The following is an 18,818-nucleotide window of genomic DNA, read 5'->3' as shown; positions in this document are numbered from 1 at the left end:
AACAATTGCTGAGCAAAACTTCAAGGTTTTTGTTTTATTATTTGAAATGGCAGGAATTAAGTCAGTGAAGCAGCACACACTCAAGGATATGTAGCGTGATGCTATAAGACAGAAACACAAGCCCATATGTCAACAAGAGCTGTGCCTCTAATCTACCAGCAGTATATTTCCTTTCCTTTTAAATGTGCTGACATGCAGTGACATATTCTTGTGCTTTAAAACCATCTGCTTGTGTTTTTTTCTTCCATGTCAAACCCCAGATTTACCTCAAGGATGTTCCTGGAGTTACTGTCCACAGCTTTGGAGATTAACACCCCCGCTTGTGATACATCCATTGTTCCACTTCTGGTCTGTGTGGCAACAATGGTCGAATATGCACACCCACGCCAGATGCCACAAGTCCTTGCAAAATTTGTATAGACTCTCTCACTTTTCTAGTTCATGAAACAGCCTTTTACTGAGACAAGAGACAGTAAAGTGTGCAGGTATGGTGGCATCTGTCTGCAAATTGCATTGCCTCCTGAAGAGGACTCAGATGCTGCTGCTTTGCCTGGGCATCGCCTATCTGATGGCAGGCAGCATCCTGCTCCTGCAGCGCTCCAGCGTCAGAGTGGCTCAGCCAAACCTTGCCAGCTTGCCACCCTTGCTGTCTCTTCCAGCACCTCCAACTGCCCTCAGGACAGGAGGCCTGGGCATGAGGGCACGTTCCAGATGGGCTGCTGCTCAGGCTGGGCCCGGAGGGGGAGCCAAGACAGGCCGATACTGGCCGGCTTCCCGAAGCCTGGGGGTCCAGCACTTACATCGCCGCTGGTTTCACAATCTACTGCCAGAGAGTTCGGAACAGAGAGTCTCTCTGCGCAAGAATAGCAAACACAAAGGTAAAAAAAAAAATCATTTATTGACACCCACATCTTTTTAAATGTGGTATTTAATGAAAACACTGGTTTTTAACTTCCCAAGCATCGCTGCTTTCCTTGTGACAAGCTAAGATGTAGGAATAGAAGCTACATAAACATGACCACTGGCCACTGCTAGCCCTATTTACATTAATTAGTGCACCAGTGGAGTGTAAATGTCATGAGAGTGAAAATCAGCTATGAAAAATGCTTTTAACTGGCTCCCCAGTACTATGGGAAAGCAAATTGAACAATTTTTGAAACATAAAAAGGAGCATATTCAATTAAGTTGTGAATTTAAAGATATTACAAAGTGTGTGAAAACGCTTTTGCTCCAGTTAACTGAAACAAAACAGCAGAGGGTAGAAAAAGACTGATATGGTGAAGTTGTAGAAAAATATGTCCTGGTCAATAAAATATTAAAAAAAAAAAAAAAAAACTTAAACAGGTTTACTAATGTTTGATGTTTTTTTCTTTTTACACTCTCTGCCAAGGGATGACATCTCTCATAGAAAGGTTTTGATTCTGTATTTATGAGCAGATTATCATGATATTAGAGCATGTAAAGAAGCTTCATTATACATTCATGAAAGTTAATGTCTGAGATCTGTATGAGAGAATGAGCTCACCAGTTTTTTTTTCACAACCAGAGGAGAAAAAGTGAGAGCTGCAGAAGATTTTACACAATTTACAGAATGAATTTTAAAAAAAAAAAAATAAAAATCATCTTTTACTTTTGCTATTTGTCAAGTATCCTCTACGATCACTTAAATACTTTAATATATCCCTTGAGATTTACTCTGTTTAATGGTCCCTGTCAGTGCTTTTGTCTGTTTGTTGAAATGATAAATACAACACAATTACCTCTAGTGGAACATTTGTTCTTCCAGCTCATTCTTAAAAAGCATCCTACAAGAGCTCTTAATCCTTTTTTTAAACAGACACTACATGACAGCTTAGTCACTAAATAGGGTAATACTGGTGAAAAATGTCAGAGGCAAAAATTACATCCATTTCAGTAAGAGCCATTTGGCAAAGCTTCTAGTTTTAAAGTATTACTCAGGACACAGAATGAAATTACTCAGGTCTCTGTTGCCACTTGCTAGTGAAGTATCTGGTTGAAGGTTTTAGTAAAAGAGCTTTTTCTTTGCATTGTATTTTGTGAGGCTATCCCTGAACAATACACCCAGTACTCTCTGTCAGCTGATACTAAAACAATTGTATATTGAAGAAGTCAAATGTTTTATGTCAGCTGTTTAATTATTTGAATAAAAATAATAAAATAGATTCATGGCTAACATGCTGGTAGTTAGCTTAGCTTAATGCAGAAGGAAGCATCAGTAAACCTATTATAGTCATTAAAAATAAAGTAAACAAATGTTAATTTAAGCCTTTAAATTAAAGACATTAATTTTTTTTCATTGTTTGAATAATAATGAATGAAAATACATAATACTTCTGGTGTAGAAATACTTCATAGCTAGCAAGCAGGTGGTTAGCTTAGCAGAGATAGAAGCGGAAGTAAAACTGGTCCTTAAAAATAGAGTCAGCCAACACCTTATGTTAAGTATGTTTATAAATCAGTTCTCTCCTTTAAATACACACTAAATGATGCTATTTTTGAAACCTTTCAGGAGCAATATAGGTCCAAACCTTTAGCATAGCTTAGCATGAAAAGAAAGATGAAAACAACCAGCAAAGCTCACTGTTTCATGTCAAAAATAGTACAAATCATAAGACCTTATCTGGTTTATGCTTTCATATTTGTATTGAATAAACTAATGGCTTGGACATGTCAATGGCTGAACTGAAGCAATACTTGTTTTGGAGCAAGGCTAGTTTTTTTCTTATTGTTGTAATTATGAGGCTAAGCTAGCACCGCTAGCTGTGTGATGTCATACACATGCAAATTGTGCCGTATGAATCCTCTCAATACATTTGTGCCAAAATCAAAAGTGGGGAAAATATGCAAAGATCCCACTTCAAAACTGATTGTTTCTGTGTTTGTTCTGTGTGTTCATGTCAAAGAAAATATTTTATTTGCAGAAATTACTTTAAGAGTTTAAAAACTAAAGGAAAATAGTTGACGAAGTGAAAAACCTATCAAAATTTAAAAAGCAAATAGCTAATGAAAATAGCGGTCTTGGTGTTACATGTCATTTGTAGCAGGGCATCAAATGGTTACAGAAGCACTCTTATTTAATATTCAGTGAGTCACAAAGAAATGGTAAGATATGCTAAATCAAGGCTATTATAAGGCATTCAGCCAAGTTTTGCTGTCATTTAACAGCTCTCATCCATCCAACACAATCTCATTATCCAAATCTCACAGCTGAAGCCCCTGGATGAGAGCCCAAAACATTTGACAGTAGATTTTTTTCCATTAGGTTTCAAAGTCTAAAAAAAAAAAAGATCAGTTTAAACATTTAAAAATGTTTAAACATTTAAAAATGTTTAAACTGTGTACCAAAAGAAAACAGTGATCCAGATGATAAACTTGAAAAACAGAAATAAACATTTACCAAAATGTTTTAACTATTTTTCCACAACCATGTTTAAACTAGCTTATGTTTGTGTTAGTTTAGCTGTGCATGCTAAGAAAAAAATAAAAATTCCACAAAAGGGACAATTTGATATCCATATTAGAGGTTTATTGAGTACTAAGAAATACCTTCAGTGTCTTTGAAACAACACTTATGACTCTACATGTGTTGACTTACAATAAGAAAACAAATATATGATGATCCAGCGGTTTTATACTGCATCTTGTGAGGTTGAACATTTCTCTTTGGTGTATTTGTACCACAGTTACTCATATTTTATTGACTGGAACATGATGACATAAGTCATACTCAAGCTGCCAAAAGCCTAAAAAAAATATCAAAATGAGTTCTCCTTATTCATTCTTTTTATTCATCTTTGTTCAGAGGCTAATCTCATACGGAGCATGTCATGGTAAAATTACACAGAAAGGTTCGCATATTTCCTTTAGGTTCAAATAATCACAGTCTCATGTTCCCTACCTATTCAAACATTTCAGAATAAAAATGAGAACTGCACACACTGTCTGCTGGTGGAAACTTTTAGCCTTGCAGGGATGACTCACACATTCCTTGGAATGTAAAATACATTTCAAGAGTATTATTAAACCCAGAGGTGTGCAGATGTGTCAGCACTGAGAAATTTGACAGGAGTAGCAAAGTAAGAGCCACAATCTCTGTGGTGGCATTTTCCATCAAGATTATATTGCAAAGGTAGTGATTTATTTGATTTGGCTGCACAAAACATGCACTGAGGTAGAGCTTACTCTAGTTACATTAAGAGTGGGAACAGTTTTCTCTAAAATCCTGTTGAGATCATTCCCCCAGACTCTTAATTCAACCTTGTAAGCTTTCAGACAGTCTTTGTAGGGCTTCTGATGTCTGTTCTCACTCAGCGCATTTACATGAAATTAGTAGAGGATCAGATCAGACCAAAATCCTGCTTTTTTTTTGCATGTAAACATGTCACTCCAACCAAACTCCTTTGAAATGAAAGTTCTCAAAACTGGACTAAATAACCCTTTTAACCTGGTTGAAGGTAACTTGCATGTATATGCTAAACTAGTCTCAAATGAGCCGAGGTGTACATCCTTCAAGTTAAATCAGTAAAGCGTAAGAGTACATTAATCTTGTTGGAAATCCCAGTAAAGCTGCCGTGAATATTTCTTTGTTTCTTTTGTCAGGCAGTAAAAGATGTCAAATTATATTTGAAAAGCAGCCCACTCAGATAATATGTGAACTCATGGTAAACTAACATTTCCAGACTGTTGCTTTACTCCAGGGGTGCCCAAGTCCAGACCTCGAGATCTACCATCCTGCAACCTTTAGACGCAACCCCTGTCCAGCACAGCTGAGTCAAATAGCTTAATCCCTCTTCTGCCTGTCATTCAGCTCTGCAGAGGCCTGCTAACAAGCCATTTATTTGATTCAGGTGTGTTGGAGAAGGGTTGCACCTAAAAACAGCAAGATGGTAGATCTCAAGGACCAGACTTGGGCACCCCTGTATTACCCTAATGGAAAAAATGTTTTTTTGTTTTTTTTTTAGAAATCCAGCACAATCTGACAAAAGTCAAGTCAGATAAAGACATCTATGCATTGACTTCAGCTCTATTTATATGATATCCCACAGAAAGTTAGAAGCAGCAGGCTACTCTTCTAACTTCAAACTCATGGTACTCCGCATCTCAGCGGTCGGTGTACATTTTAAGAGCTTCAAACAAATTCAGTTTTGATTGCTCCAGTACGTTTGTACGCATGGTTTTGGTCTTATTAAGGCAATAGCATGTTGGGATATTTTTCTAGGGTCGTGTAAATGTGCTCACCACAAACCAGCCCGCTTTGGTCATACACAATTTCTGTGTTTGGCACATGTCCTCATGCTTGGCCATCATGTCATTAGTCTCCTCCATCCAATCCTGCAGGGGAGAATCAGCTCCAGCACAGCCATCTGTCTTGGTGTTTAAAAAAGTCACCTCATGTCAGGCCTAAGTGCAGTCATTTCTATCATGTCTGGGAATTCAGGCGTCTTCCCTCCATTAACCCTCAGCCTCAGCTGCCTAGGGCCGCTCCTTCACTTTGATTAAAGCAATGACCTACCCTGTCGGCAGGCTGAAGGACGAAAGGGGCTTCACCTTGGGTGATACCTCTTGAGATACTTTTTCCACTGACTTTGGCAGCCGCTGCCTCTTAGTGCTTTCAAGCAGCAACTGCTGGTGTTCTCCAGCATTAGTCTCCCGAGGCAGCGGCTGGTGACTCAGCCTCACCCCAGCACAACAGGCTGGATGGCCTACAGAGGACATCACAGACTGATTGAATCACAAATTCGATATGGTGATGGTTGGCTGCCAGAGATTTCACGGTCTATTGCTTGCATCCCGTCTGCGCACCTTGCTGCCACATCTTAGGACCAGTTGCATGTGTCTCCTCCAACCCTTTTAAAATCCCCTTTTGAGCAGTTGGCATCAATCTGTTCTGTGCTGGTGGTAAACTTCACAAAGAAAGCCAAATCTTCAATGTCCTTGAAACCTGTAAATCATCCATAAATACAGAACTAATCTATGAAGTGTGTATTGAGTCTAAAAGCCAAAAACTAGGGAATTATCAGCATGCAGTCCACACACACACACACACACACACACACACACACACACACACACACACACACACACACACACACACACACACACACACACACACACACACACACACGATGCATCAATCCCTTCACAATAGATAGTTTTTGTAAGAGTAAAGGCATTTTTCATTATAACCTAAAAATATAGCAGCCTCAGACCTGGAGAAAGATGCAAATGAAGTCTGCAGACAAAAGAAATACATATGCTACCCTCCACACAGAAAGTTGCATTTGTAAAAAAGGCTTTTATGTGTCAGCTGAATAAGGACGATGTAGCAATGTGGCAAAGAAAAGGATAACATCAAAGACTGAATTTGGATGACATTTTTACATGGCGCCTTGATCTTGTCAGCACATATTCTGCTTTTCCTTCTGCATGGATGATTTCTATTTTAATAAAAGTATGTGGGTTAAAAACAATGTGAATAATTAGATATTAAATCTTTTATAACTTATTAGTTTGGTATTATGGCTCAAAATAAAATGCAGTGTAACATTACTATTAATAGTGATAATGTGAGAACATCTTTGGGACTGATGTGTCCAGAATCAGTTTTAAGACTTTTCAAGTCTGGTTTGACCATTTCATACCAGAGAATCTGTAAAGATTATTTACTGATAATTGTGTTTAATTTGTGTTTATGATGGAAACCATGAGACTTAACACCATTTCAGAGGGACCTTATTTAAATGTGAAGAAAAGATGAGGTTCCATGAGTTCAAAGGGATTATTTGAGGGTAAATAAATGTTTAAAAGTGTCAGGATTTAGTTGGTATGTCACCAAAATGATATTTTAGTGAATGTACTGCATTACTAGTTTTTCCTACTTGTTAGGGACAAAAGGCTGACACAAGCCATCTGTGGGGACTTCCTGTTTCTGTGAGGACAACAGAGGACAAAATAATTTTTAAAAGATTGAAACTTGGGTTTTGGGTCAATGTTAGTTTAGTAGACAGGCTTAGCTGTTCGGGTTTGATATTTAGTTGTAATGGTTAAGACTAAGATAAGAATGAGTTTATTATGTCAATCAGAAGCCACCAGAGTTGATACAAGCCACTCCGTTTGCAGTTGTTGGACTGGACTTATGAGGATTTCCTGTGAATATGGGGACAGCTATTTTTGTCCCAAGAGTGAAAACAAGATTCCTAAGGCTGAAGACTGACTTTTAGGGGTTAAATGTTATGATTTGTTTAGGATAAGGGCTAAGTTTAGTTATTCATTGTGATGTTTAGGGCTAGAATAAAGAGCCAGGTAATACATTGTGTCAATAAGTCCTGGTGACACACCAGACACCTCTCTGTGTGTCAGTCTGCTTTTTGTTACTGTTAAACTTCAGAAAAAATGGGTTTTTATCACAATAATTAAACAAAACTTGGCAGCTGGTATAATTTATGTTATCAGAGCTCAAAAGATTTTTTTAACCCAATATATCTGATTTCATTTGATCAATAACTGAATAAATTACATTTACTCTTTTTCAGAGGAACCATTTCAAGGCAAAAGCTTCAAATTGCTTTTTTTTGTCTGAGAAACCCCAAAATACTGAGTTTGTGTTGCCAAAGGAAGTAAAAAAAAAAAAAAAAAAACATTCTTCATGTGAACAGAGACTTTGTATTGAAAGCAATAAGTACTTGCATTACTGTCAGTTTCTTTTTTTTCCATGGATAACAAATCAATTTAGTTTCCTTTAGATGCTTTGTAAAAAAAAAAAAAAAAAAAAAAAAGCACACAGAGTGTCTTGACAGGGAACTTTTCATCCTGAATAAGCTTTAATCTTATTTTTCTCGTTGACACGTTCAGGAACCTACATGGGGTGCTTCATGCACAACGCCAGTGATGGAGCCCTGGGAGGAACCGTGCTTTATGACCTGCGTAAAATGACCAGCTCTCTGTGTCAGGACACCTGCTCAGAAAGGTAATGTGTCCGTGGCCGTTTCCTGTGAAGGGACAACAGAGAGCCTGCTGTGTGAGTAAATGCTCTGGATCTCGGCCTCCTCCATGAATGGCTTCAGTGTTTGGAGCTAGTGGAGAGCCAGGTGGCTGGGTGACAGTAAAAGATGAAGGGAGTGGGTGAGGGGAGAGTGAAGAACGGGCCAGGACAGAAGGCTTGATCAGTCTCAGAAGAAAGAAGGAAGGCCGAGTGTGTATGTGGTGGAAAGCTTAATGAGGGAAGCATAGCAGTCGGTGAATAAATCAGTAGATAGAAATGTGCTTTTTCTGTATCCATGCTCTGAAACTCACCAATCGGGCCGCGTGTGTGCTGAATATGCAGCATTGATTTTGACTTTCTAACAAGCCTGCAAGGAAACATGAAGTGGCAGGTGGAACGTTTCAAAGCAAACTCAGGGAATGACCCGCTTGAATTATTCCTTTTTATATCTTAGTAAAGCACCAGTGTAGCCCTCACTGAAACAGCAGCAGAGGACTGATGGATGCAGTCACACTCCGAGTCTGCGCTTACATTTCCGAGCGCTCACACATCCTCGCCCTCCACCCATCCACATGGAAAGCTGCCACGCTCGTTACCTGAGCGGGCCAATTACTGCGATGAGCAAAAGTAAAAAGTCAAGGCAATTTATGGGGAAGCTTCAAAGGACGTACATGAAAAGGTCAGTTTTGATGAGGTCTCTGTCTTTCCCAAGGAGGCAGGATGAAAGGAGAGGGAGGAAGATGAGTCACATCTGCCTGGATATGTAAAGTACAGATCAGAGGTGACTGCAGTTCAGCCAGAGGAGGACGTTACACAGTCAGATGAGTGTAGACGGAGAAGCGCTGACAAACATCAAAGGGGTAAACGATGAAATTAAGCCAGGAAGTTTGAGTTGAGTGAAAAGTTTGAAATCCTACCTCATGTCCTGTGGGATGGCTTCGCCGTAAGGTAACAGTTTGAAGATACAGCTAAGGCAAAAAATGTACAGTTGTGCTCATATGTATTCATACCCTTTCATTAAAGAAGGCAAAAAAAAACAGGTGCCTGTAAAATAAGCTGAAATTGACTAAAGTAATAAATAAAAAATTTATGAAAATCATTACATTATTTTCTAATTCTGGTTCAAGAGAAATATTCCTTTTTAAAAAACAAGATAATTTATTACATCACTCATAAACTAATATTTTGTTGAACAATCCTTTAATGTTTCCGCTCCAGTCAGGTGTTTTCTGTTCCTCTCAGTCAGACTTCTGCACCTGTTGACAGGTATTTTATCCCACTGTTCAACAGAAAAATGCTCTAATTTGTCCAGGACCTGTTTGGGTTTTTATTTTTTCTTTCTTCAACTCAATTAAATGAAAAAAACAGTGTCTTATATTACTGAATTATATTTTTGCAAATGTTTAGATATTGTTCCTTTTTTAAGTCTCCAGAGTGACTGTTGTAAATTCAGCCTTTTCTTTAATGAAAGAAAATACATGAATACATCTGAGTACAACTGTATGTCTATCTGCATGTGTGTGTGTGTGTGTGTTTGTTAGTGGGTACCAGTTTGCAGGTCTGGAGTACGGAGCTGAGTGCCATTGTGGGAACCGGATCAGCAGCCAACAGGCTCCAGAAGAGGACTGTAGTCTTGTGTGCCGAGGTGAAAGGGGGTCTCCTTGCGGCGGTGTTGGCCGTCTCTCCATTTACAAAGTGGAGGAACAGCTGCCAGGTCACAGAAAATGTGAGTCAACTTTCCTCGAGGAAGATTGAGTTCGGTTTGCTAATTAGACTGTGCACGTGCCACCCTGTTTGCACAGACACTGATTCTCAGTCTCACATACATGATTTCTCATTTCTGAAATTCTCCAAAGGTAACTCGCCCAGATGTAAATCAAGGTCCTAAAACAACAACCTCCTTTTGGTCTCATTTGATTGCTGTATTGTTCACACAAAGCTGGATTTTTCTTTGGTGAAGGATAGTTTTAGAGTCATAGTGAATTCACATTACATAAATGATGAGCAGCAGGGGGTTGCACACTACAAGCTTTTACTCCAGGCTTAACCCCTAAATAGTCTATCTCCCATGCAGGCAAGTCTCTCATTGTTAATACTACACTGTGACGTAAGTAGCTCCCGGTGAGCCTCCTCATTTGTTATACTGCATTCACTGAAGCATTAGCTGCAGATGTTTTTATAGAAATGAATGTAATTATTGTCAGTATTACCCACATAAAGCAAATGTATATAACCGATGGTAAAGCAGCTGGTTTTAGGGCCTCGTAGTTTCAGTGCAAATACTTCCTACTAAAGTAACATTACTTGTCTTTGACAAATGCTTATGACAAATGCAGAGTTAACAGCCGAGTTGTCGTAGTTATTGTATTTGTTGTCTTGTAATTAGCAGATTGAACACAAAAAGGAAGCCCTGCATGTTAGCACGGGTGCTGGTTAGTGCTAGCTAGTGTTAGCATGCTCTGCTAGCTCTGTTCTGTCTCCTGGGCACAATAAATGTGAACGACTTCGGTAAACTAGTGTTTGTGTAGCATGAAGAGTTTGTCGAGCACAAAATGAAAAGGTTTCAGTGGACATTTAACATAAAACTAAAAACTACAACATGGCCACTCGCCTCTGTTAGACATTAGGATGAGTCTGCAAACCTCACAAATCATGTCTTCAGAGTGTCCACACAGAAACTGGTGAATTGAACTGATCAGATCAGATCTGGGCCATCCGTCTGCAACGAGAATACCCAATGGCCCCCAAAATGTAAAAAAATATAAATATTTCAAGTATTCTAATACACAACAGCACACAAACTTTATTTATTCGCACAGTTTGGAACATAAATGCTTTCATTTGATGCATTGTACCAGAGTTAGCCTGAGGCTTTACATCTGCAGTGCCTGCATGCATACATTTTCTGCTTAACTTAATTTACATATAAAGTGATGGCACTACTGTGAGCTGAAAAGTATTGTGTGCAGATTATGCAGATAAATTCACAGAGAATTAATAGAGAAAACAACTAAAGATCTGACAAATTAACCATAAATATTACACTAATTCCATGAACCGGAACACATCTCAGCAGGTCTGCATGTGTGTGTAATTGCTAACCTATAAGATGTAGACTTCATATTTATCTGCTTCCTTGTTTTATTTGTTTATATTCAGTGTTACTTCACTTTTCTTTGATTTCACTGGAAATCATCATTATTCAAATTATTAGCAAAGGAATACCATTTAAAATACATTTGACTTTCTTGAAGAAAAAAAAAAAAAAAAAAAACTAGCTGCAAAGTTGGTCTGCACCAAAACACCAATGATGAATTTATTTGAGGCTGAAAATAGCCCTACGCAAATAAAGTATTTAGTCCTGTGTACTTCATTGTACTACATACTTTGTTTGCTCTAATAAAAAAGTATTTCAGATGCATAAAATGCACCTCCTTCCTGATGTTGGCAAGGGCGAATGCATTATGTAAGGAGTTCATAATCATAAACAATATTAATATTCATTATTGGAAGCTTCATCCTCTCTGGAGATTAGCAGCAGAGTTGTGAATGCATTACAGAGCGTACCAGAATTCAGTCAAGTACGAGAAATAATTACTGCAGACATACTTCAGATTTAGATGTCTCTGAAAATCTAGCATTTACCCTTGTTCTTTAACCTTGTGCGCTTTTCTCTTTCCAGTCAGAAACATTCACTACCGCGGCTGCTTCAAGCTGACAAAGAACAGCATTGGCACCTTTCCCATCTACTCCTTCCAGCCAAATCTAACCACACAGTCCTGCATCGAGACCTGCACCGATAAGGTTTGAATTGCTGCTCTAAAAATTGCATAAAATGTAACATTAATCTATTGCACTCCGCAGCCTATGGGCCTGTTCTCACCTCAAGCAGAGGAGACCAGTTCGCGGAGCTGTCTCCACTCCTACGAGGTCACATGGGAGCGCAGAGCTCCTTGGATTTTACTGAATATTTAAGCTTTTATGTGGCTCTAATGAGAATATTCTCTGAATCTTGCACAAGATCTTCCTGGCTGCTGCTCCTCCAGAAACTGAGAAAAGTCTGGTAGAAGTGTTGCAGATTAACTAGTGTGGAGAGCAATGTGATTAATCCTAATGTAGCGTGTGTGGATGCATAACTGCAGCCTTCTAAGCTTTGACACTGAACACTGTGACCTCCTGTGGCTGGAAAGTGTGAAATGATAATGAACAAACACAAAGTGAGAAATGGGGATGTGACGCAGACCGTCCTGCTGAACTGAGCCGATGCATGACCCTTAGCTGGGATAGAGGTCTGATGAAAATCAGAGAAAAACTGAATGTTTGTGCTTGTGGTCGGCAGGAGCTCCCACTGGCTGTACTCAAGAGGCCCGACTGTTTTTGTACATGGACGTCGTCTCTTTTCAGCATCAACCAGCAGTCAGACAACCAGCAGTGTGTTGAGAGTGCTGCTGTGAATCACACCACCTCCTTCCCCACCACCCCAACGGAAGATGACCACTTCCAGGTGTATCACACGCCTGTGCTTGGTGAGGTTTTTCTTATGCAGATGCAACAGTTTGGTTGGAAGATGCGATCGAATAAAAATAGCCAGATATTCCTGTCATCCCTTTCTGCCATGTCCGGAATATTTTTACAGCTCACACAACAGGAAAATCTCATACCTTGATATCAACCCATGAAATGCCCTGTAAGAACAGCCAGGTGGAAAAAAGGTTGCCTATACCTCTGCATGATGTGTTGTTTTCTTAGGGGTGAGCTATTAGGTGAGCGACAGAGGAGGAAATTACATTTGGAAACTGTCTTCATCACAAATTTCCTGAAATCTCAACTCTGATCCATTTCATCGCTCTTGCAATCGCGCTGTAATTTGTGTCACATGAGCCTTTGTGTCATTTGTCCTGAAAATGTCTCAATTTTTGTGGCTTTCTGCATCCTTGCCTCCTGATAGATTCTGCTCTAGTGTAGACACAGCTGGCAAGAGGAAAAAAAAAACAAACATTTTCTTCCAGACTCCAGGTGCAAAGAAAGGATGTTTCTGCCTCAGAGATCCACCTCCCTGGTGGCGCTTTCTAGTTTCCCCGGTGCAGGAAACACCTGGGTTCGTCACCTGATTGAGCTCGTGACCGGCTTCTACACTGGCAGCTTCTATTTTGATGGCACTTTGTACAACAGAGGTAAGGAGGAAGTGAGCATTTCAGCAAATGCTTGAAATACTTGAGATCAGATGACTTTCAGCTGTTAATTTCTTCATCAGGGTTCAAAGGCGAAAAGGACTATTGGAAGAGCGGCCGCAGCATTTGTGTAAAGACCCATGAAAGTGGCCAAAAAGAGATTGAGATGTTCGATTCTGCCATCCTGCTGATTAGAAACCCCTATCGATCCTTAATGGCTGAATTTAACCGAAAGTGTGCTGGACACTTGGGACACGCCACAGATGCACAGTGGAATAGTAAAGGCAAGGCTCTTCCATTTTGTTTGATGTTAGTGCAAAATAAAGTCACAATTTCAATGATAGAAAAGAGAAGCTTGCATCAGTTTAAGATATTTGCACCAGTTTTAAGATTTTCCTTTTGCCTTCACTTCGTGACTATAAGGGTGCAGGGATGAATCGATGTGGTACTGACATCACTGAAAAGTTTCTAAATAAAGTAGAAAATTGCTTTGGACCACTTTTCACCCAAAGATTTATTCCAAGGATTTCTCCAGACAATGCAAAAGGATACAAACTGAAGATCATTGCACCACTGGTAACTGTCCTGTGTTCCTTACACTCACTGGCCACTTTACTATCAGGTCCACCTTGCTGACGAGAAACTCCTGTTCTACCACATCCAAAAGCTGCTCTACTGGATTGAGATCTGGTGACACTGGAGGCTTGTTGGAGTGCAATGAGCTCATCATCATGTTTAAGAACGCAAATGGAGATGATCTGATTTTTGTGACATGGTGCTTTATCTTATTAGAAGTCTCCATCAGAAGATGGTGCACTGGTAATAAAGAATGACTATCCAACCCAGTTCCACAAGGGCTGCAGATTTTAAGTGTCCCTACAACACACCTGATTCAAATTACATGGCTCCAACAGCCTATGAATGTTTGCACAATGACTCATTTGAGTCAGATGTGTTGCAGCCGGGATACATTGATAACCTGCAGGACTTTGACCCTTGTGGAAAGAGTTGTATAGTCCTGTTCTTAAGGACTGGCTATGGTCAGCAGTGATACTCATGTAGGCTGTGGTAGTTAAACCATGTCACATTGGCACTAAGGAGCCCAAAGTGTGCCAAGAAAATATCCCCCACACCATTCCACCACAAGCAGCCTGAACCATTGATAAAAGGCAGGAAGGATCCATGCTTTCAAGTTTCCACCAAATCCTCACCCTCCAATCTGAATGTTGCAGCATAAAGAGAGACTCGGACCAGGAAGTGTTTTTCTACTTTGTATAATCCAGCCTCAGTTTCCAGTTCTTAGCTTACAGGAGTGGCATTCATTGTGGTTTTCTGCTGCTGTAGCCCATCTGCTACATGACGTATTGTGTATATTGGTTGGAACCAGCAAAATACTGTTGCCTTTCTATCACCTCCAACCGGTCTCCCCATTCACCTCGTACCTCCGACTTCAAAACATTTTGATCTTAAAAATTGATGCTCACTGGATATTTTTACTTTTCCAGACCACTCACTGTAAACCATAGAGATGGTTTTGTGAAAATTCCAGTAGATGAGCAATTACTGAAATACTCACTCAATGCCACAGAACTTTTTCCACCCCCCCCCCCTTACTGATCCCCTATCTTGCATCCTACCTGACCTGTTAGCTCTCTTCAGCCAATGAAAGACAATCTTACATTGACTTATTTTGTCACTTGCTCTCTTGACATCCTTGTTTATTGCTGAATCAGCAACATTGCATGTTAAAAAGAAAACCAGTGTGTTTTCTAGCGTGAAGCAAAACTCTGCTGCAACGTCACGCAGCTTCCCAGATGGAAAAGTGCTTAGAGAAGTCCAGAAATGCATATGAACAAGTCTGGAGAGCAGAGTATTAAGGTCTGATGCATCTTTAAAGTCACTTTAATTCCAGTTCTTCTTCATTCAGGTCAGTTCCAACTTCAGCATGTTGTCTTAACCATGCCTAGATGACTAAAATGTACTGCATTCTGACCACGTGACTGGCTGAAGAGTCATTTGTGTTGGCTTGAAATGAAACAGGTGGACATTATAAAGTGGCCAATGGGTGTTATGAGTGGAACCACAGCAACCTGTCCTGTCGCAGGTTTAAATAAAAACAAATCTTACCCCAATAAAAAAAATAAAAATAAATTTTAAAAAAAGGCTATTTACTGAAATTTGCTCGAATTAGGAAAATTGAGTCTGAATTTAGACTTAACCTTTAAAGCACTCATCGGATTATGCTTGATATGAATTATAATCTTACACGTGCCCAACTAAATCATCTGTGCCTCCTTCACTTGCAGAATGGCCAGACTTTGTCTCCAGCTATGCCCCATGGTGGGCATCTCACGCTCTGAGCTGGCTGAAGTTTGGACGCCGTCTCCTGGTGGTGCATTACGAGGAGCTGCAGCGAGATCTCCTCCCACAGATCCGTCTCATCACATCCTTTCTAAATGCCACAATCACAGAAGAGAGGCTGCTTTGTGCACAAAGCAACCAAGACGGCCATTTCAAGCGCTCAGGAAGCCAGCGGTCCCTCTTTGACCCATTCACTCCTGCCATGAGACAGCTGATTGACTCCTTTATTCAGACTGTTGACCAGGCATTGCAGAGCAGGAACTTTAGTGGGCTTCCACAGGAATACCTCCCCAGATGATGATCTGAAGATGTCACACATGTAGTCTTTTCAAATGTCTGTCAGCAGTGCTTTGAAGAGAAGTTTTACAGCCAATCCTCAGCAGGGAAAGTGCACAGGCTGGCTGATATAAAAAAGGACCCATTGGACTTGTTTGCCAGCCAGGCGCACTGAATGGCTGTGCAGTTGGGAAAAACAGGAAAAAAAAAAAAAAAAAAAAACCACTAGAAAAACATCACAATTCGTCAGGAATCCAGCAGTGAACAGTGTAAGCCTCGGGGCCTCGACCACTTCATGGAAAGCAGCAAAAATGGCAAATACTCAGCGGATTTGACATGATTTGTTAGCCTGCTGTGTTGGGATTATCAAGCAGAGTGCCAGAATGCACAAATACAAGTGTGTAAATATAGGATAAACCTTCTCTGGCTCTTCATGAGTTTGCTTTAGTATACAAGTTGCATTTTTAGCATTTGTCCATGAAAACCAAGGCGTCATCCACTGGCTGGTACAGGTTTGTGACGATAGATAAAAGCCTCAGACTGTCTGCTGTGTGTTTAACTGTGTGAACTCAGAAGAAAACTCCTCTAAACTGTATGAATTTCTATCAGAGGTTTATTTCATTAAATGCTTTCAGTTTGACCAGTTATGTGATTTATGAGCTCAAAGTTTTTCACCTTGATATACCAAAGTGACAAAGGTTAGCATCATTTGTCAGGTGTGTGTGTGTGCGCACGCGCGCATGTTTTCAGCTGTTGGGAGGTTGATATTAAGTGTTTTGGTCACAATTTGACCTAAAACCAAAGAAAGCAAAGACTCGTCCTCACTGTGGAATTACAAAATGAATCTAAACATTGAGGTATCCTTATCTGGAATAACAGTGCCACCTGCTGGCCAATTGGCGGTCACTGCACCATTACAAGGTTTGCTCTAAAATAGAGGAATAAAGGCCAGAAAGCAATGAGAAACAGCCCAAATACAATGCTATGATCAGGTCCTGACATTGAAAGACTTAGAAAGTTTTTATGAACTGATTTTTAGGAGTTAGTGTGTGATATGCACATTTAAGAGTTAATTTGTACAATTTGGTGCGATAGTCTGCAAGCTGTCTTTCCTTGTGAAGCTTTGACTGAGCTAATGGGTGGAGATCTGTCTGGTTTTACTTAAAATAGCAAAAGAAACTTAGACATAAATACTTTAAAGAGGATTATCAGTCTGAATAGCTACTCATTACAGTTGTTGCCACGCAACATGGGACTGGGGGATGTGTTCAGTGTGTGTGTGTGTGTGTGTGTGTGTGTGTGTGTGTGTGAGTGAATGATTATGTGTGTGTTCCTTGTTATTTAAATATATGTAAAGCACCGTGTTGCTTCAAATATGAAAGTTGTTCAAAAAAATTGTGATTTGATTTGTTGGGGGGCTTGAACTGAACACAAGGAAACGATTCCTGTGACAGGTCATCTCATGGAGAGACAAAGTTTTCCACTGAAATCCAATAAGCCTTCAGGCATTTTGCTTTATCAAGTCCTTTCAACTGGTAAAAGCTAAACACATACACACACCTATACATGTGTCTGAACTTTGGTTTCAGCGCAACAACATTTTAGATGCAACATGACATGATTATCTGCTTTAAACACATTTTTGCCTTTTAATTCACCAGTATGCTCTTCAGTTTTTACACCTTTCATCCAAATGAAATCTTTGCAACCTTAACAGCTAAACACGTTTGCTGCTCGTTTGTTTTCCTAAGTGGAAAAACCTGTGTGGTCCTTAGTTCTATTCAGACTAATTTAAATAAATCTTTAAATAGTTGCTTTTAATGTGACTGAATTCAGCAAAAACATTTAAAACAAAATACAACTAGAGTTATAAAGCTTTGTCAGATTTCAGTGAGATCTGATCAGTCGCTTTCTCCTCAGTTTTCCAGTATTTCCTCATTGTCAAAGCTTCCACTGGTCCTCCTGTTTCCCTCTTCACATAACCAATCTGGCCAGTTTCCATCCTTTTTCAAACCTGACTTCGGCCATCTTCCTCCTTTCACACCACACATTGTACATCCCAACTTCACCTTCCTCAGTTGCCCAAACTTCCACCAAGACCACCGTGGTCTGCCGCCCTCCCCCGTCCCACATTACCCTTCATGTCTCGTTAGATCGGGATGCTGCATAAAGGCCTGTCAAATTTCATTGTAATTTTAGCTGGATTAATTTGTCACTTTTAGAAAACAATAAATTGTAATTAGTAATCTCAGAACAGAACACAGTAGCCTGCTTGGGACTAAAATATCCAACATTATGAGCCAGACGTTCTTGCAAATCTAATCCAAAATTTTTTAGAAGTGGAGACAGTGTCAGTCTCCCAAACCAGGGAGACGGGCTGGAGACTGAAAGCAAGTCGGCATTTTATGTGCCAAGTTCTCCAGTTGGTTTCTTTATGGGCCAGTTGCCATTTTAGAAGCCAGACGTGCACGTTTTTAATGAAATGAAAAATACTTCATCAATCCCCAAAGGGAAATTCAATATTGTAGTATATAATAATTTGAGGAGGTCTTGTTCCAGAGGCTGATGGCTGCTGGCAGGAATGATCTTCTGTATCTTTTAGTCTTGCATCGGACCTGAAGAAGCCTCTCACTGAACACACTTTGTTGTTTCATCACTGTGTTGTGGAGAGGGTGTGAAGCTTGTGCAGTATTCTTATTTGGACAATCAGCGCCAGAGTTACTCCAAGCACAGTACCAGCTTTCTTGATCAGTTTGTTGATTCTTTTCAAGTCTCTGGTTCTGATGCTAAATGCTAAAATGACCTTAAAAAGCACAAAAACATCCACATAACTTCCTGAACTTAAAAACCTCAATGTTCCTGACTAATTTCGATGGCACATTGCCGATGGAGTTCCCCGTGCAACATCCCCAAGCTGACAACACCCAAATATAATTTCTGATGACGAGCGTCATCACGTTACGGCTTCAGTTTGCTTTGCAGCAGTGCCGCATGCTAGCTGCGGCATA

General features: G+C 39.9%; 1 protein-coding gene across 1 annotated transcript; it reads left to right on the top strand.

The window, feature by feature from the left end:
• Positions 1-487: 487 nt before the first annotated feature.
• wscd1b (WSC domain containing 1b) lies at positions 488-15,832 on the top strand (the record flags this gene model as incomplete). Its single annotated transcript, XM_079247201.1, has 8 exons — positions 488-878; positions 7,873-7,987; positions 9,544-9,728; positions 11,685-11,806; positions 12,342-12,528; positions 13,012-13,176; positions 13,257-13,457; positions 15,480-15,832. The coding sequence occupies 8 exons, from the start codon at positions 488-490 to the stop codon at positions 15,830-15,832; spliced, it is 1,719 nt and encodes a 572-aa protein (XP_079103327.1).
• Positions 15,833-18,818: the final 2,986 nt, after the last annotated feature.

Source organism: Telmatherina bonti (assembly GCF_933228915.1).
Source record: "Telmatherina bonti genome assembly, chromosome: 10".
NCBI classification, from domain to species: Eukaryota; Metazoa; Chordata; class Actinopteri; order Atheriniformes; family Telmatherinidae; genus Telmatherina; species Telmatherina bonti.
Note: the sequence above shows the minus strand (reverse complement) of the source record. Positions and strands in the feature narration are given on the sequence as shown.